Source organism: Oryctolagus cuniculus, chromosome 10, assembly GCF_964237555.1.
Source record: "Oryctolagus cuniculus chromosome 10, mOryCun1.1, whole genome shotgun sequence".
Lineage (NCBI taxonomy): Eukaryota > Metazoa > Chordata > Mammalia > Lagomorpha > Leporidae > Oryctolagus > Oryctolagus cuniculus.
Genome location: NC_091441.1, coordinates 112,643,275 through 112,664,166, shown reverse-complemented (window position 1 = coordinate 112,664,166; position 20,892 = coordinate 112,643,275). Strand labels below are relative to the sequence as shown.

Sequence of the window (20,892 nt, the reverse complement as noted above, 5' to 3'; positions counted from 1 at the left end):
CTTCTATACCCAATTTGCTTAGAGTTTTCATCATGAAAGGTTGTTGAATTTTATCAAATGCTTTCTCTGCATCAATTGAGATAATCATATGGTTTTTCTTTTGCAGTCTGTTAATGTGGTGAATCACATTGATTGATTTGCGAATGTTGAACCATCCCTGCATACCAGGGCTGAATCCCACTTGGTCTGGGTGGATGATTTTCCTGATGTGTTGTTGTACTCTATTGGCCAGAATTTTATTGATGATTTTTCGTCTATGTTCATCAGGGATATTGGTCTGTAATTTTCTTTCAGTGCTGCATCTTTCTCTGGCTTAGGGATTAAGGTGATGCTGGCTTCATAGAAAGAATTTGGGAGGATTCCCTCTTCTTCGATTGTTCTGAATAGTTTGAGAAGAATTGGAGTTAGTTCTTCTTTAAATGTCTGGTAGAATTCAGCAGTGAATCCATCTGGTCCTGGGCTTTTCTTTGTTGGGAGGGCCTTTATTACTGTTTCAATTTCTGTTTCAGTTATGGGTCTATTTAGGTTTTCTATGTCTTCATGGTTCAATTTTGGTAGATTGCATGTGTCCAGGAATCTATCCATTTCTGATAGGTTTTCCTGTTTGCTGGCATACAGGTCCTTGTAGTAATTTCTGATGATTCTTTTTATTTCTGTGGTGTCTGTTGTTACGTTTCCTTTTTCATCTCTGATTTTATTGATTTGGGTCTTTTCTCTTCTTTTTTTAGTTAGTTGGGCCAATGGGGTGTCAATTTTGTTTATTTTTTTCAAAAAATCAGCTTCTCGCTTGGCTGATTTTTTGTAATGTTTTTTTTGATTCAATCCTGTTGATTTCTTCTCTGGTTTTAATTATTTCTCTTCTCTTACTAGATTTGGGTTTGGTTTGCTGCAGTTTTTCTAGGTCCTTGAGGTGCGCTGAAAGCTCATTTATTTGCTACCTTTCCAATTTCTTGATATAGGCACCTATTGCTATAAATTTGCCACTCAATACTGCTTTTGCTGTATCCCATAAGTTTTGATATGTTGTGTTGTTGTCTTCATTTACTTCCAGAAAGTTTTTGATTTCTCTTTTGATTTCTTGAATGACCCAGTGTTCATTCAGGAGCATGTTGTTCAGTCTCCATGTGTTTGCATACTTTCTGGGGTTTCCTGAGTTGCTAATTTCCAGCTTCATCCCGCTGTGGTCTGAGAAGCTGCATGGTATGATTCTAATTCTTTTAAATTTGCTGAGACTTGCTTTATGGCCTAGTATGTGGTCAATCCTAGAGAAGGTTCCATGCACTGCTGAGAAGAATTTGAAGTCTGTAGATGTAGGGTTGAAAGTTCTGTAGATATCTGTTAGATCATTTGGGCAATAGTGTCAAATCTGCTGTTTCCTTGTTGATCTTCTGTCCTGTTGATCTGTCTATTTCTGAGAGTGGAGTATTGAAGTCCCCCAGTACTATTGTATTGGAATCTAAATCTCCCTTTAAGTCCCTTAACATATCTTTTAAATAGACCGGTGCCCTGTAATTAGGTGCATATACATTTATAATAGTTACATCTTCCTGTTGAATTGAACCCTTAATCATTATATAGTGTCCCTCTTTGTCTCTCTTAACAGTTTTTGTGTTAAAGTTTATTTTGTCTGATATTAATATGGCTACACCTGCTTTTTTTTGGTTTCTGTTGGCATGGAATATCTTTTTCCAACCTTTCACTTTCAGTCTGCATGCATCTTTGCATCTTTGTTAGAGAGATGTGTTTCTTGTAGGCAACAAATAGTTGGGTCCTGTTCTGTGAGCCAGTCTGCCAAACGGTGTCTTTTAACTGAAGAATTCAGACCATTAATGTTCAATGTGACTATTGATACGTAGTGACTTTGCCCTGCCATTTTCCCGGAAATATTTTCTAGTATATGCTTTGAGCTTCCCATGCTCTTTTACTGGTAGGTGTTCTTCCTTTCCCTTCTTTCATATTTATGGCCGTGTTTCTGTGTTTCTGAGTGTAGCACATCTTTGAGTATCTTTTGCAGGGCCGGACGAGTGGCCACAAAGTCTTTCAATTTCTGTTTGCTATGAAAGGTCTTTATTTCACCTTCATTCACAAATGAGAGCTTGGCAGGATATAATATTCTGGGCTGGCAATTTTTCTCTCTTAGCACCTGTGCTATGTCTCGCCATTCCCTCCTAGCCTGTAGTGTTTCTGATGAGAAGTCTGCTGTGAGTCTGATTGGAGATCCTCTGAGAGTAATCTGACGTTTCTCTCTTGCAAATTTTAGGATCTTTTCTTTATGTTTCACTGTGGTAAGTTTAATTACCACGTGTCGTGGTGAGGATCTCTTTTGGTCATGTTTATTGGGGGTTCTATGAGCTTCCTGTACTAGGATATCTCTGTCCTTCTCCAAACCTGGAAAGTTCTCTGCTAGTATCTCACTAAAAAGGTCTTCCAATCCTTTCTCTCTCTCCATGCCTTCAGGAACTCCTAGAACTCGAATGTTGGTTTTTTTTTAATAGTATCCTGTAGATTCCCAACAATATTTTTTAGATTTCTAATTTCCTCTTCTTTTCTTTGGTTTGACTGTATGTTTTCCTGTCCTCTATCTTCTAAGTCTGATATTCTCTCTTCTGCTTCACCCATTCTGTTTTTAAGGCTTTCTATTGTGTTTGTCATTTGATCAATTGAGTTCTTCATTTCATTTTGATTTCTCTTCACTATAACACTTTCCTGTTCTACTAGTTTCTGAGTTTCATTTTGACTCTTCCTTAAAATTTCATTTTCACGAGAGAGATTTTCAATCTTGTCCATTAAGGATTTCTGTAGTTCAAGGATTTGCTTTTGAAAACTTCTAAATGTTCTTATCATAAATTTTTTGAAATCCGTATCTTGCATTTCTTCTATCTCATCATCTTCATACTCTTGGCTTGGGGTGTTTTGCTTATTTGGAGGCATCATAGTGTCATCGTTGATCTTGCTCCCTCTATTTCTGTGTTTGTTACTCGGCATAGTTAATTCTTCTTGCGTCACTGTGCGTTTTTTTTTTTTTTATACTGTGTCCGTATTAAGTGGACTGCCTGCTGTTGGAGGAGTCTTGGAGGCTTGAGATGGGTGCGGCCTGAGAGCTCTGCTTGGTTCTTCCGGCTAAGCGTGTGCAAAGGTGACACCCTCAGGTTATGCGTGGTAAATCTCTCTCTTTTTGTTTATTTATGTATTTTATTTATTCAGGGGGTAAGTAACACCGCATGGCACGGCTGTGCAGAATTGATGGTATTTGGCTTCCAGTCTTTGGCTCCTCTGGACTCCCACTGGGTTGCCTAGGCTACTGAATTGTAGTGACTCAGTTCCTTAGCTCTCCCCCATTGATATGTAAATCCAGAGATGGAACCTGCTCTTTGTCTCTAGGGAATTCTTCAAGCCTTGCAGCCTTGTAACCTTTGCAAGGTTAGGGGGAAGAGAAACACCGAAGCTTTTTTTTTCCTTCTTTCCAGTAGTGAGTTTGCTGCACTTTCCGGCCCCCCTCTAGATTCTGAACCCCGTTTCCCCACCAATGTCTCGGGTTATTGAGCTCACCTCCCCTTCCAGCGCCGATGTGTGGACTCGGAACCCTGAGCGTCCCAAGTCTCCCCGCTGTTGTCTGTGTGGCATGCACTCCCCTTCGAGCACTGGCGCGCAGACCCTGGGGCTTCCGTGGCTCGGTCCCGTGACTTGGCTTCCGCGTGGTGGGCGACCTTGTTCTCCCAGTAGGTCCTCCGATTCACGGCCACTAGATCCAGAAGGGTTTCCCCTGCAATATTTTCCTGGTTCTTTTTTCTGCGGCTACCGTAACTCCCCTTTTATTAAACTAAATTTTCCCGGACTATCGGTGCACGCCCTCACTATTCCGCCATCTTGGCTCCCATGGTATGATTCTAATTCTTTTAAATTTGCTGAGACTTGCTTAATGGCCTAGTATATGGTCAATCCTAGAGAAGGTTCCATGCACTGCTGAGAAAAAAGTAAATTCTTTAAATGTGGGATTGAAAGTCTGTAGATCTCTGTTAGATCCATTTGGGCTATCGATTAAATCTGCTATTTCCTTGTGGATCTTCTATCCAGTTGATTTGTCTATTTCTGAGTGTGGAGTATTGAAGTCCCCCAGTACTATTGTATTGGAAATAAGTCTCCCTTTAAGTCCCTTAACACATCTTTTAAATGAACTGGTGCCCCATAATTAGGTGCATATACATTGATAGTTGTTATATCTTCCTGTTGAATTGAACCCTTAATCATTATATAGTGCCCCTCTTCGTCTCTCTTAACAGTTTTTGTGTTAAAGTTTATTTTGTCTGATGGTAATATGGTTAGGCCAGCTTTTTTTTTTTTTTTGTTTTGGCTTCTGTTGGCATGGAATAACTTTTTCCAGCCTTTAACATTCAGCCTACATGCATGTTTGTTGGAAAGATGTGTTTCTTGTAAGCAGCAAATAGATGGGTTTTGTTCCTTAATCCATTCAGCCAGTCTGTGTCTTTGAACTGGAGAGTTGTGGCCATCAACATTCAATGTGACTATTGATAAGTAGTAACTTTGCCCTGTCATTTCCCCAAAGATAATTTCTAGTATATGACTTGAACTTCGTGTGATCTTTTACTGGGAGGTTTTCTTCCTTTACCTTCTTTCATTTTGATGGCTATGTTTCTGTGCTTCTGTGTGTACCACATCTTTAAGCATCTTTTGCAGGGCTGGACAAGTGGCGACAAATTCTTTGAACTTGGTTTGCTATGAGAGGTCTTTATTTCACATTCATTCAAAAATGAGAGCTTTGCAGGATATAATATTCTGGGTTGGCAGTTTTTCTCTCTTAGTACCTAGGCTATATCTCGCCATTCACTTCTAGCCTTTAGGGTTTCTGATGAGAAGTCAGCTGTGAGTCTAATTGGAGATCCTCTGAGAGTAATCTGACGTTTCTGTCTTATACATTTTAGGATCTTTTCTTTTTTTTAATTTTATTTAATGAATATAAATTTCCAAAGTACAGCTTATGGATTACAATAGCTTCCTCCACCATGACTTCCCTCCCACCCACAACCCTCCCGTTTCCCGCTCCCTCTCCCTTTCCATTCACATCAAGATTCATTTTCAATTCTCTTTATATACAGAAGATCAGTTTAGTATATATTAAGTAAAGGTTTCAACAGTTTGCATCCACATAGAAACACAGAGTGAAAAATACTGTTTGAGTACTAGTTATAGCATTAAATCACAATGTACAGCACATTAAGGACAGAAATCCTACATGAGGAGTAAATGCACAGTGACCTCTGTTGTTGATTTAACAAACTGACACACTTGGTTATGGCATCAGTGATCACCTTAAGCTCTAGTCATGAGTTTCCAAGGCTATGGAAGCATTTGAGTTCATCGACTCTGATCATATTTAGACAAGTTCATAGTCAAAGTGGAAGTTCTCTCCTCCTTTCAGAGAAAGGTACCTCCTTTGATGACCTGTTCTTTCCACTGGGATCTCACTCGCGGAGATCCTTCATTTAGGTAATTTCTTTTTTGCCAGAGTGTTTTTGGCTTTCCATGCCTGAAATACTCTCATGGGCTTTTCAGCCGGAGGATCTTTTCTTTATGTTTCACTATGGTGAGTTTAGTTACAACGTGTTGTGTAATTAAAGGATCTCTTTTGGTCATGTATATTAGGGGTTCTATGAGCCTCCTGTACTTGGATGTCTCTGTCCTTCTCCAAACCCAGGAATTTTTCTCCTAGTAACTCACTAAAAAGGCCTTCTAATCCTTTCTCTCTTTCCATGCCTTCAGGAACTACTAGAACCCAAATGTTTTTTTTTTTTAATAGTATCCTGTAGATTCCCGACAATATTTTTTTAATTTTTTTTTGATAGGCAGAGTTAGGCAGTGAAAGAGAGAGAGAGGGAGAGAGAAAAGGTCTTCCTTTTTATGTTGGTTCGCCCCCAAAGTGGCTGCTACGGCTGGTGCACTGTGGCCGGCGCACTGCACCGGCCTGAAGGCAGGAGGCAGGTGCTTCCTCCTAGTCTCCCATGTGGTTGCAGGGCCCAAGGAACTTGGACATCTTCCATTGCACTCCTGGGCCACAGCAGAGAGCTGGACTGGAAGAGGAGCAGCTAGGACAGGACCGGCGCCCCAACCGAGACTAGAACTTTGGGGGCTGGTGCTGCAGGTGGAGGATTAGACTAGTGAGCAGTGGCGCCAGCCTCCCGACAATATTTTTTAGACTTCTAAATTCCACTTCTTTTCTTTGGTTTGACTGTATACTTTCCTGTGCTCCATCTTCTAAGTCCGATATTCTCTCTTCTGCTTCACTGATTCTGTTTTTAAGGCTCTCTAATGTGGTTGTCATTTGATCTATTGAATTCTTCATTTCATTTTGATTTCTCTTCACTATCACAATTTCATGTTGTACTAGTTAGTTCATTTCATTTTGATTCCTCCTTAAGATTTCCTTTTCATGAAAGAGATTTTCTATACTGTCTAGTAATGATTTCTGCAGTTCAAGAATTTGTTTTTAGAACTTCTTGATGTTCTTATAAAATTTTTGAAATCCGTATGTTGCATTTCTTTTCTCTCATCATCTTCATAATCTGGAATTGAGGTGTCTTGTTCATTTGGGGCATCATAATATCTTCCTTGTTCTTGTTTCCTTGGTTTCTGCATTTGTTGCTTGGCATTTTCTGGCTGTATTGGTTTTGCTCGTTATACTGTGACTCTAGATTAAGTGGACTGTCTACTTTTGATGGATCCTTAGAGGCTTGTTATGGGTGTGGCCAGAGAGCTCTGTTTGGTTCTTCAGGGTTAAAGGTGTGCCGAAGGTGACACACCCAGGTTAGGTGTGATAAATCTCTCTCTCTCTCTCTCTCTCTCTTATTCAGAAGGGAAGTAATTCCACACAGCTGAGCAGAATTGAAGGCAGTCAGTTTCTGAGGTCTGGCCCCTGTGGGTATAATATTCATCTGCTGTGTCCCAAGGACCACACAAAGAATCTGTTCAGTCCTCAGTGTAAGCTTAAATTCCCCTGTAGTCTCCCACCGGGTTGCCAAGGTTGCCAAGTTTGTGGCGTCTCAGGCACTCCATGAGTTCTCTTCCACACCCTCAGGTTTTTTTTCCACAGTCTTAGTTCATTAGCTCTACACATCCACTAAGTCTTAACCTGCTGTTATTTTTCCCCACCAGAGTCAGGTTTTTCTGCTTGGCTGAAGGTAGGTGCAGCACAGAGGTGGCGCAGCTTTTACATATGTCCAAAATGGTGCCTGCTCTTTGTCTTGCTTGCCTTTGTAAGGTGAGTGGAGAGAGAGAATCGTGTCCATACCGGTCCCTTTTTTTCTCTCCTCTAGTTTGCCTGGTGAACTTTCCTACCTGGGGCTTCAAGCCTCGTTCCCCTAGGCTCTTCCTGCCATTTCCCTGCCAGTGTCTCAGGCTACTGAGGTTTTGCCTCACCTCCCTCTCCAGCACTGGTACGTAGACTCGGTGGCTGGGGTCCTGAGCCGTGGGCGCCTGTGCCCTCCTCGTAGGTCCACCGTGTCCCACTAGTTCCAGAAGAGTTTCCTCTGCAGTTTTTTCCCCTAGCTCTTCCCTGAAACTACAGGATCTCCACTTTTATTAAACTATCTTTCCCTGCACTATCAGTGTGGTCTCTCCCTATTCTGCCATCTTTGAGATTTGGGCCCTATATATATTAACTATCAGAAATAATAGAATGCACACGATACTTGCCTTTTGGGATCTGACTTCTCTTAGCATCACTATGTCCAGTGGAATACATTTTCCTGCAAATGTTAGTCTTCCATTCCTTTTTCTAGCTGAGTAATGTTCCATCTTGGGTGTGTGTGTGTGTGTGTGTGTGTGTGTTTACCCAGTCATTAATTGGTGGACATCTAGGCTGATTTCATATCTTAGCTATTGTGAACTGAGGTGCTGTAAACATGGGAGTGCCAGTCACTTTTTAATATGCTGATTTCATAATGTAGGTATGTTCCCAGGGGTGGGATAGCTGGGTATATGGCAGATCTATTTTTAGTTTTCTGGGTAATCATCACAGTGCCTGCCATAAAGTTTGTGCCAGTTTGTAACCTACAGAGTATCCAGGTACCTTTTCTTCCCCATTCTCATCAGCATTTCTTTAATTTTATTGTAGGTTGTATTCATTCCAACTGGGGTGAGGGGATACTTCATGGTAGTTTAATGTGTATTTCCTTGATGGCTACTGATCTTGAGCATTTCTAAGGTATCTGTTGCCCATTTGCATTTCATCTTGTGAGAAGATGCCTATAAATATCTTTGCCCCCCCCCCCCGCTTCTTAACTAATTTCCTTTGTTGATCTTGAGTTTCTTGAGCTTCTTATATATTCCAGATATTAATCCTTTTTTGGATGCATACTCTGCAAATGTTTTCTCTGTGGATTCTGTTGCCTCTTTGTCAGTTGCTTCCTGTGCTGTGTGGAAGTTTTTTAGCTTAGGTGATCTTATTTGTCTCTGAGCATTTATTGCTTGGGCTTCTGGGGGCTTATTAAAAAAAAAAAAAACTCGGTGTATGGCCATGTATTTTTGCATTTCCTCTGTGTTTTTCTCCAGCATTTTCAGAGTTTCAAGTCTTAAGTTTAGAACCTTTATCAACTGTGAGTTGATTTTCATTTAGGATGTGAAGTAGGGGTCTTGTTTAAAATTTCTGTACCAGGGCTTGGTGCTGTAGCACAGTAGGTTAATCCTCCGCCTTTGGTGTCGGCTTCCATATGGGTACTGGATCTCATCCTGCTAATAATCTTCCCATCCAGCTCTCTGCTATGGCCTGAGAAAGCAGTGGAAGACAGCCCAGGTGCTTGGGCCTCTGCACTCACATAGGAGACCTGGAGGAAGCTCTGGGCTTTCCCTTCAGTGCAGCTCCGGCTATTGCAGCCATGTGGGGAGTCAAACAGCAGAAGGAAGACCTTTGTCTGTCTCTCCCTCTCACTTTCTGTACCTCTGACTCTCAAATAAATAAAATCTTTAACAAAAATAAACTTCTGTATCTAGAAATCCAATTTTCCTAGCACTATTCGTTGAGGTGACTGTCCTTTCTCCAGGGGATGGTTTTTTTCCCTTGGTTTTTGTTTTAAACATTAATTTATGTATTTGAAAGGCAAAGTTACAGAGAGAGAGAGGACTTACATCTGCTGGTTCACTCCCCAGATGGCTGCAACGGCCAAAGCTGAGTCAATCTGAAGCCAGGAGCTTCTACCTGGTCTCTCAGGTGCCCAAGTACTTGTGCCATCTTCTGCATTCCCAGGCTGTTGTACAAAGCTGGATCGGAATTGGAGCAGCTGGGGCTCAAACTGGCGCACATATGGGGAGCATATATGGTATGCCAGCACTGAAGGTGGCAGCTTTACCCATTAGGCCAAAGTGCTGGCCTCCAAGGAATGGTTTGCGGTCATTCAGTTCAAAGATTAGTGGAGGTATCTCTTCTTTTCTATTTGTCTAAATGTCTATTGTTGTGCCAATACCAGACTATTTTGACTATAATGGCTCTGTACTATGTGTTGAAATCTGCTATTGCGATGCCTCCAGCTGTTCTTATTGCTTAGGATTTTTTTCAGCTGTTTGGGGTCTTTTGTGTTTTTATATGAGTTTTAGAATTGTATTTTCTTGTTTTTCCATTATTGGGGACTCCTAAGACATGAATATTTTATGGTATCTCAGATTTGCCAAACACCGTTCTCGGTCCTTCTGATAGTTTCTTCTTTTTTTTTTTGTCTGATATTTCAGAATACTGATCTAGATCCAGTATTCTTTTTTCTGTTTCACCAGGTCGTTGTTAAGACTTTCTACTGTATTTTCTGTTTGAATTACTGGATACTTCACTTTTGTCATTATTTAATATCTGCATCCTTTTCAAAATTTCTTTAAATTTTTATTTATTTGAGGGAAACAGATTCCATTTATACAGATACCTGAGCATAATGCTGCTTCCCACTCTACCCTCCCTCCCGCCATGTTCACACCCTCCCTTCTCCTTCCTTTCTTACTTTTCTTTGAATTTTTACAGTGATAGACTTTTAGTTTATTTTGTGATCACCAGCTTACCCCTCTACTAAATAAAGAACCGAGGAAGTAGTAAGTACTAAAACCACTGTTCCTCAAGGATATTGACAACAGCTATAACAATAATCCAATCTCAAAATGTCAATTTTGCTAATAGACTTTACATTTGTTCCATACACAGACCAGTCAGGTGCACAGGAAGCAAGCTGTCACCCATGTCCCTCTATACTTGATGGCCTATACCCAGAACCCCACAGTCACAGGGTGTAGGGGTCCAGTCTCCACCATGAAGGTGCCCTGTCCCTAGCCTGGGGGACTACAGCAGTGGTAGAATTGCCTGCTATTCCCCGAGTGCGGACTGAGCTCAGCTATAGCTCTACTTAAGCAGATAGTTTCTGTCAGTTTGCTGGGGGAGGGGAGAGGGTCCCCATGGCCTGCTTTCATAGGGCTAAGTAGTCACCCAGACTAAAATGGGCTCCCCAGGCCAGACCTGCTTCCAGTGAGGAACTTGCATACCTTTCCCAAAGCTGCCAATGCAGGGACCAGGGAGGCTCCCCTCACCCTGCCCTGTGCAGACAGCAAGTCTCAGCCGTGCGCCACTGGCAGATAGGCAGGAGTGGCTGGCAGCCACGTGTTTGCCACTCTCCTCACTGCTCCATGGATTCTCTGTTTGTTCTGTCCATTCTCCACTGCAAACATTCCCAGTCAGTCCCCTGAGAATGCTGTCCTTTTTTTCTGGAATTTTTCTGAGGATAAATCCAACGTGGCTTCTCTCTATTCCACCATTTTGAATCTCCTTATTTTCATACATTTCAGTGAACCCACAGAACAGATTCTATAGGAGATCATTAAGCACTTTCAAGTCAAAGTATTTGCTCATGAAGAGACATGTTATTTATTCCTGAACAAATAAACACTTACTTTCCTTCTCCCACATGGATTTGAAAAGCTGGATCATTCGTTTTTCAGTACTGATGAGCACCAGAGGTCCAATGGTGGCATAGCCATTGCCCACCAACATCTGGAGACAGAGGTGAACTGGATCAATTTTCCACCACATCCCTGAGAATGAGAACACGATGCAGTCCAACAAGTACAGGAGCACAAAGACACTCATGAGCAGCAGGATGGTGCGGGTGGCCCTGTGCTCTGGGGAGGCTCTTGGAGAGAGGCTGGTGATGTGAAGGTGCTGGGACTGCCTCTTGTGCCTGCACAGGAGAGTCACCATGTACCCACTTGAGAGGGCCATGAGCCCTAGCAGGGAGACATCCCTGAAGATAGCAGTTACATAAAAAGTATACCAGGGTAAGTAGCTCAGGGGACTAAGAGAGCAGGACTTAGTGACAAACATAAGACTGTTGGATGTACGATTTGTGGTGGCAATAGTGGAGATTAAGAAACGAGTGCTGATGGACAAATTGAAGACCCACAGGAAGAGAAACCCACTTATGATGTGGTGTGAGGCTGTGTGCTTGAACTTTGCCAAACAGGAGCTCCTAGGGCTGAGGGTGATGGCCTGGAGGACACTCAGCAGGCAGGTGGTGCCCAGGGAGAGGCCCCGCATCACCTGGTGCAAGTAAATGACAGCTTTACATGTGATGTCGTCCCATAACTCCTGAGTCTCAAAAATATCTGTGGCTATGACCCCCACAGTGATCAGCATCCCCAGGTGGATGAGGGCCAGGTGCCCAATGGTCATGTCAGTGGGCCTGGGCCTGTGCTTGAGAAAGAACCAGAGAACATGGAAGAGAAGAAGGAAGGCGTTGCCTGTGATCCCAATGCTGACTTCAGAGAAAAAGGCATTTCTAATGGCAATAAAATTAAAAAGTATATTGTTTGTACTCATGTTTTTGTGGAGGGAGAAAAAGCATTTAGAGAATGAGGAAAAAGTAAGAAAAGTTATTTATCACAAATATGAATACCTTTATGATTCAGAACCACAGGTACCCCCTTGTGGATCAATGTGGATCAATCCCAATGTACCCCTTCTGCCTGGGTTACTGCAGCCCCTCTCTCCCTCTCCTGGGAGCCACTCTGTTTCCTGCTGTGCACCTTCCAGCTGTGGTTGGATACTGCATCCCACTGCTCAGCTCTCACAGGACCTGGACAGTAAAATTGTCATTATGTGAAAGGCACCTGCAGAGTGTTACCTTCTTTTTACTTTTTCAATGTTGAGGGCAATGAGTTTCCCCTTGAATCTGCAAACCCTGATAAAATTCTGATTACACAATAAGAGTACTAGAATTTTTGGTGATTTCTAATGAGCACTTTAGGAAAGCAGAAATCCGACTGCACATGTAATAATTATCAATGGTATATCTATGCGTCCACTTAGTTTTTTCTCACTGCTATGATATTTATTTTTGTTTATACCAGATAAACACTTTTAATCCACAAGAGACCAAATGTTGGTTAGTATAGATTCTGAATTTGAATCTCTGATCTGAGTTTTGCTAAATGTGTGACCTTGAAGTTTCACTGAACACATGAGCCCAGGTCATCTCATCTGTAACTACAGTGTGTCACTTACTAGAGATGCTGTGTGTGCAGGGTGTTAGGTAAATGTGTGAACAACCACAGTGCCTAGGGAACAGTGTTCTCTGTGGAAACTTCAGCCATGGCTGTCCCTGTGAGCTTTTCCTCATGAGCTCACCTTGAGAGAGTGCCATCCTCTCCTAACTTTCCAGCTGCGTCCCTGCCTAGAGGAGCAGGGGGCCGTGAACACCACAGTAGCAGGCATTGAACACCATCTGTTCCACAGTTTCTTCTCTCTGTGTTGTTGGCTGTGGAAACCGCAGTGACTATGTTCATAGTCTTAGCAGACAGATGATTGCTTTCTACGGAGATGATGATGGGACACTTCCTCTGCCTGCAACAAGAAGGTGGTTCTAGAAGGCTCTGCACAGGGGCCTGAGCCTTCTTGTCTTCCGCACACTAGGGAGTGCCTGGGACCCAAGTGTCTTAAGTGTATGCTAGAGAACTTGGTTCTGACCTAGAATGGATTTCTCCCCTGTGCAGTGTTCCCATCCACTTTGCTTCCCATCTTACAAATATGAGGTGTATCATAGTGTTTAAACCCAGTAATATTTGAACATCTGTATCATATGAATATCAGGCTGACTTGCTTCCATAGCAAATTACAGTGTTGTATTCTATCATCTGTGTTGCTAAGGAGCAGCAGAAGGTTTTAAACAATATTGGTGTTTTGCATTTAAGAACTCCGGAATACATTAGAATTTGGTCTAAACCTTGAAAATTTTCCAATTTTCTACAATGGAAATTCATTTTGAACAGTTAACCATTTTTTTCTCAAAGAATTGATCAAATAAATGACATAATCTCCATACATTTAGCAAGATAAGGTTTGATTCTGTGACATGACAGGAGAAGCAGGAAAATGTGTCTTGCTCTTCACCTGTCTCTGTGTGTTAAGGGTCCTGTGCTGCCATCAAATGAACAGAACAGTCTTCCCAATCTTTCCTGTATTAACATGAAACTCCCCTGTGTACTGTCTATCTGGTTCACCTGATAGGCAAAATCCACTGACTGTGCTTTAAATAATAACCTTTACTAATTAAATAATATTTTAATGTGACACTTTAAAGGATTGCAGTGAAATTAAGTTATAAATTTCTGTTTTTGATTATTTGAAACATTTGAGGATTTCTCTTCTGTAAATTGATATATATGAACATCAGAAAGCAAATGAAATATGATTTTCTTAAAAAACAATTCCTTGCATATGGAGGGTCTTTAAACTTTTCATTGTGATGCTTATTAGGAAAAAAACTATGCAAAGTTTCAAAATATTTTGTTCTGCCATAATACACTTGTCTTTTAATTCAAATATTACCTGAATTCTTTGAAGTTCCCATTGCTGGCTTTGCTTTAGTTTATATCTTAAAATATGAACTTCCTAAGGATGAATCTATAATAATACAAAACTGATTTGCTAGCTTCTCTCATCATTGCTATGTTGTGATTCAGGGGCTAAATACATTCAATGATTCTCAGGAGTTTTTTTAAGAAACGGCAGTACATACAGTGCTATAAAGTTGAGATCATCTTAGAAAATCACATTTTAGGTGAATCATTCTCCAAAACTGTTGGAAAAGTTTTATTTTTCCTTTAGAGGTATTCTCTCAGAAGGAGCTGAAAAGCTTTTCCTCCTTTCTCAGATTATAATAAAGGAAAAGGATAATTGTGGATACATTCGGGTCACCCACTGATAGTGTCTCAGTGAGGATGAGGAGGAGCAGCTGAAGACACAGTCACTCACCCAGCTGTCTCCACACTGTGCTGAGTGCACACTGAGAATATCCTGAGAAGATTTCCCTATCGTGTTGCACAGAGAATACTCCTGAGCTGTGGAGGACTGTTGGAGCCCTGTCTCTTCTGAGGCCTGCCACAAACCTCTCTGCAGTCACAATAGGTCCCCCATCACACCGAGCCGAGGAACCCACTCACCCTGACTGCCCATCTGTGGAATAAAGAGGCACTTACCCAGGACGACAGCTGGGAGGATCCATGCACCTGAGAGGAACCTGCAGGGTTTTAAGGGAAGGTCATCCTGAACTCATCTCTCTGTGTATTGTCATTGTGGTGTCTGGGGAAAGGGGACAGATCCCACTGGGGAGCACAGAACACGGAGTCCCCAGTGGAACCTGTCACCAGTCTCTGCATGTTCCTCTATTCCCTCCTGCATAATAATCTGGGGAGAGCTGAGCTCCAAACTTTGCTGTGAGTTCCCTGACACTTGTGTGAGGTCAGAAGAGGCCCAGCCCTGTCGACAACACCAAGTTCTCCCAGTTTGATCTGAGAGCACCTTAGTCCCAACCAGTTCCACACAATGAAGTGCACCTGCCATGGACTGAGAGACCCCTGATGGCCTCCATGAGTTCTGTGGGGCTGAGGGTCCTCGCCTTACAGTACGAAGTGCAGCCAGGTCCTGACATCAGTCACACACACTGAACTTCATATGCAAGTGGCATTAGTTGTATATTCCATGATGTCTGATCTTAGTTTGAATTGTCAAGCTCTGTCTCAGACTAAATGGGAGTAAAAACCTCTGTTACATGTATCGGTGAAGGCAGCCAGCTCCATTTGCATCCCATTTCATCATTTTCATTCTCCAGTGACCCTTGCTGTGTCCCCATGTGTGATACAAACACAGCCCCTGCCTGGTGATGGTTCAGACCCTTTAGGAGGTGGAGCTCACGCCTCTGCACAAGGCCAGGACCTGTGCACACTGTGGCTGATGCACTGAGAAATCTATCCCTCAGCCCTCAGGACAAGGAAAATGAGGGCTGGGTGATGATTGAGCAGTGTGGGGGGAGCCAGGATCTTCTGGCATTGGAGGAGCCCAAGGCTTCAGATCTGATTGTTCTACCAACATAGAGGTGTCAGACAGTTTGGTCTGGAGCACTTCTGTATTGCTTCATTTTATTGAACTCATTAGCAAGGGAACCATTTAGAGGAGAAAAGTTTCTGTCCAACAGTTCAAGAGATAAAAGTAACATGCCCTGGAAACAGTATTACTCACCCAGCTTGTTCACCAAGCAGAGCAGTGAGACTAGGTTTAAAACAAATGCTGTGAACAACATGTGTCCGGCTGTAGCCTGGGCTCACGCGGGCTGTGAAAGGTGTGATCCACCACCCAGTTCTGCCCCAATTTCCCCTGATCAGGGATATGGCTCACTGGATCTGTGGCTGCTGGTCTGACAGACTCAGTAGCCCTGGAACCCATGTAGGGTGCTGACCGCTGTGCTAAGCATGAAGTCTGGTTCTCCCTCTGCTCATGCACCTGACTTAGCAGCTGGCTGAGCTGGCTTTTACTCAAGCAGCTACCTGCCAGCAATAATTAGAAGAAACCTAATCTTGCTTATTTTCCAGAGTTTGGACAGGTATTTTTTTCTTCTCTCTGTCACTCTATGCTTTTATTTTTAAGTGTATTTATACCTTTATCTGTACAACATATATGGCTGGTAACATTCCTCATTGTAATACTTTGATGGGGCAGTCAGAGGCGAGACCACCAGGGCACCTGTGGGCTTAACATATGCTCCAGAGCTGGCACCTGAGAGAGCACCAGAAATGCACCTGCTCAACTTCTCATAGTCTTTGGGCAGTCTGGATGATTTTTTAAAAAATGTGTGTTTTATTTATTGGAAAGACAGGGATACCAATAAAGATATCCCATCTCCTGGATCATCCCCCTAATGCTTGTATCAGCTGAGGCTCTGTGGTGCTGCAACCAGGACCTGGAACTCAATCCATGTCTCCTGCAAGGGTAGCAGGGATCGCATTGTGTGAGCTGCCACCCACTGCCTCTCAGCAGGAAGCGAGAATTGCAAACTGAATGAGAACTCAAACCCTGACATTTTGACATGGGATGCAGAAATCCCAGCTGTCATCTTTACCAAACACCTGTCCCATTTTTGAACTATGGTATGTATGTATGGCATAGCAAGTGATGCTTTAATACTTTGGTAAGGTGTATGTTGTTGAAGTCAGGATATGCTTTCCTGAAACACCATTTCTTTATGGTGAAAACAATCTATTTATATAAAAGCATATAGTATATTGTTATGTGTTGTCAGTCTGTTGTGCAGAACAACATGTGCTTAGTCCTGTGTAACAATGATCAGTACATGTTCATAATCTCTTCCCCCTCATCCCTTTCTCCCCAGCCTCTTGTTGCCACCGTTACGTTCCAACTGTTTTCAGATAAATTATTTCTGGATGACAGATACAGGTGAAGTCATATGGAAATTATCTTTTTAGGCTGGCTTATTTCATTTAACATAGTAACCTCCAGTTCCATCCATATTATTGTAAGCGATACAATTTTAGCTTTATATTGCTGGATAGCATTCCATTACATGCAAATAGACTCTTAGTTATTTTAAAAGATTTATCATTTATTTGAGAGGCAGAGTTACAGGAGGTTGAGGGGGAGAGAGAGAGAGGGAGTAGTAGAAAGAAATGAAGATTTCTTGCATTTGCAGGTTCACTCCCCAGTGGCCACAATGGCTGGGGCTATGCGAGGCTGAATTCTAAATACCCAGAGCTTCTTCCAGGTTCCCACATGGGTGCAGAGGCACACACAATGTCTTGGTCCTGCCATTTTCATACAAATATTCCTATTGTTCATTTTGGATCTTTGCTTTTTTACTAGGATGTGTTCTGCCTTCACATATAACGATGTGTTTGCCTGTTTTTGCTTCTGTGTGTAGTATGACCTTCCATGTCATTTATAAGTCTTTCCAGGTGGTGATTTCAAATTTTATATGTTTTGAAGGTTTTTTTTCCTCTTTCATTTTAAATGAGAGCTTCACTACGTGATGCATATGTTACTCAGGGTTGACAGTTTTATCCTGTAGGGCTTGGACTATATTTTTTCATTCTCTGCTTATTACTAGGGTTTCTGATGAAAAATCTGTCAAATGGAAATCAGCTAAAGGCTTCCTGCCATTTCTCTGTGGCACAAGCTCTGATTTTTTTGTTTTACTTTTGTAATTTTGGGTATACTATGTTGTGATGAAGATCTCTCTGGTCATGCCTATTGCTGTTTCATGTACATCCTGTTCTGGAAGTCCATAACTTTCCTTAAAATGGGGGAATATTCTGAATATATATCTGATATTACCTCACTGGAAAATTTTTCTAAGTCATTCTGTTTATCTTTTTCATCAGGAATTCTAAGACACGTATGTAATGTTGTTTGATGGTATTACATAGATCCCAAATATTGTTTCCTATTTGAAATCTTTTCTTTTTTTGTCGACCTACTTTTTTTTTTTTTTTTTGAGAGGCAGAGTGGACAGCGAGAGAGTCAGAGAGAAAGGTCTTCCTTTTGCCATTGGTTCACCCTCCAATGGCCCCTGTTGCCTGCGCGCTGCGAACAGTGCACCGCGCTGATCCGATGGCAGGAGCCAGGTACTTCTCCTGGTCTGCTATGGGGTGTAGGGCCCAAGGACTTTGGCCATCCTCCACTGCACTCCCTGGCCACAGCAGAGAGCTGGCCTGGAAGAGGGGCAACTGGGACAGAATCCGGTGCCCCAACCAGGAATAGAATCCAGTGTGCCGGCGCCAGCCTTTGTCGTACTATTTCAATGCATTTGTCTTCTGGCTAGGATTTTCTTTCTTCTGCCTGAATGCGTTAAGGCAATGTACTTTGTTTTAATTTGACATATTGAAATCTTCATTTGTAATACTTTGTTTTGATTTTTCTTTACTATCGCTAGTGCCCTACATAATTTCTCATCCACGTCATGTACACACTTCCTTCTTCCCTATAACAGATTGTTTATATTTTTATGCAATTTTGAGACTCACTTTTTTGAATTTCCTTGACAGTCATTTAATAAATCTCCTCGTCTTCACAGTCTAGCTTTGATGTAACATTGGGGGAGTCATATTGTCCACTTTGGTCAACTTTTATTGTATTTCTGCATTTATTTTTACATATCTAGGGAATCACTTGTTGCTGTCTGCTCTGAAGGTTTTGTTCTTGGAAGTGCGCCTCTATGATTTGGGGGAATGCCTGTGGATTACAGTTGTAATTGAGATGTGTGTGTATGGGTGGAGCAAGTCCAGAGTGACAACCACCTTGGGCATGGTAGCTCCCCACTGCCTGTTGTGACGAGGCTGAGGGTTCACCATGCTGCTGGCATATTCACAGCTCTTCTTTGTACCATAGTGAATAAACAGATTAACTGCCATGACTGAGCTCACAGTGCCTGTGCACCCCACCCATCAGGTGTGCAACCTCACAGCATTCGTGTGCTCTGTAGTGTGAGCGATGAGCCCTCTGTGAGGTCCCTCCCTAGCACTCAGGGAGTCTGGAACTATTGGAACCAGACCTGGTAAGTGCCCAGGAACTGAGCCATATGACATGCCCTTCTCAGTTTTTTGGCTGAGAACTTGTTCAGTCACAGAATGTGCCACAGTCACAGGATGCAGGACTCCCAATATAACAGGGTGCGTGGCATTCATCCCCTCCCCTGCAAGTTGCCCCATCCCCACAGCAACTCTCTGGCATGCAAAAGATTGGCTTAGCTCTGCCTCAGCAAGTTGAATCTGGTGCTTCAGTGTAGACAGGGGAAGGAGGCAGTATGGCCTACCTTCCCACCGCTAAGTGAGTTCCACCCCCACAGTATTTCCTGGCTGGACTCAAAGTCAGTGGGGACCATGTAGTTCTCTGTCTGATAAATCACCAGGGCCACAGAGGTTGTTGCAGCCTCCACTCACCTTGCTCTAGGAAAATGGCATTTCCCTGCTGGTGCCATGAGCTTTGCTGGGAGAAAGGAGGAAACAACGTGGCCTTCCTTCATGGAGCTGAGTGGATGCCCGGGCTGCTGCCAGCTCTCGTGGCTGGATTCACAGTCACCGGGGGCTGCATAGCTCTCCCTCCTCCAAAATCACCAGTGACCCGTGGGCTTCTGCAGTCTCTTCTCAGCTCACTCTGGGAAGGTGGCATTTCCCCACTGCCCTGTTGGTCGCTGGTGGGGTACTGCTAACTGCAGTGAGTGTGTACACTGTCCTTGTTGTCCACAATGATCCATTGTGTTCTGCAAGTTTTCCACTGAACATTTCTCTGCTACTGACCTGTGGGGATGTGCTGGCCTCTTTGTTGGTGCCTTCCTGTGGGTAAACTCATGAGTCTTCTCTGTTTTCAGCCATCTGAATGTCCTCTGTAAACCTTCATTAAAGAAATATCACCCTCACCACAATATGAGGGGCATACAAAGTGGGCATTTGGTTTGTTATTACGTTGTTAGAGTTGAACATTCATGAATGGGAGTAGTGCCCTAATAAAGGGACCCTCGAGAGCTCCCTCAGCCTTTTTGCCATAAGACATGGTGAGAAGTTGGCTGTACATGGAGTCAACTTTAAATCTCTTGATACATTGCTCTTGGTCTGGCAAGAATATGAGTAATAAATGTTTGTAAGCTTCCACGTCTATGGGGTTGGCTCTAGTCTGAGGAGGAGGCAGGGCCTGCAGTGTGACCCCTAGATCTGAAGAGGCCATCACCCCAGTTTCTCTGGTTCTAGGAGAATCTGTCTTGCTATCACAAACCACCTGTCACAAGTCATCAGTGACACTGCTTAGGCTAAGGTGATGGGGCACTGTCACTCCCGGATCTAGTTGGGTTTCTGAATCTCCCAGAGTCTCAGTGGATGTCTAGGAAGGTCATGTGCTTGGGATGCTGGGATCATGGTTGGGATGGGTCCCAGTGGTTTCCTCTTCTCATTGTAACAACCAGTGCTGCAGCCTGTGCCTGAGTGTGGCTGTGTGAGCAGCTCTCCATTCCTACAATTACAGTACCTTCCAGGGGATTTACTTGAGCTCATAGTTGGTAGGTCCCCAGTCCAGGACTGGGCAACCCCACTGGTTCAGATATCTGGCCTGGCCTTTCCAGTTTGGATGAATTTAGTTTGTTTTTGTCTCCTGAGTATCCTCGTACAATTTGGAGTAGAAGTGAGAATGAGCATTTTTGTCTGGTTTGTATTCATGACCTTACAGGGAACTCTTTCAGCCTTCCCCCCCCCCCCATTCATGTCACTTACCAGATGAGTTCATTCTCTTCTATTCTGATTCTTTTGAATTCTTCTTAATATGAAATGTGTTACATTTATCCAAGAAACCTTCTGAATCTTTTCAGGTCTAGTTTTATCCATTCTATTCTGGGAGATACTACTTTAGTTGATTTTTTCCTGTAGAACCGTCTTTGCATTACTGAGATTATTCCACTTGGTCATGGTGTCTTTTTCTTTTATCACACTGCTGCATTTGATTTGCTAGTCATCTGTTGAAACTGTTGCATCTGTGGATTTTCTCTAGAAATACTTACATCAACGTTTGGAATCAGTGACTTG

General features: G+C 42.8%; 1 protein-coding gene across 1 annotated transcript; it reads right to left on the bottom strand.

Moving 5' to 3' along the window:
• Positions 1-10,906: 10,906 nt before the first annotated feature.
• On the bottom strand, positions 10,907-11,857 carry ORYCUNV1R1538 (vomeronasal 1 receptor oryCunV1R1538). The gene has a single exon (NM_001167227.1). It carries the CDS (start codon positions 11,855-11,857, stop codon positions 10,907-10,909), a length of 951 nt encoding a protein of 316 aa, NP_001160699.1.
• Positions 11,858-20,892: the final 9,035 nt, after the last annotated feature.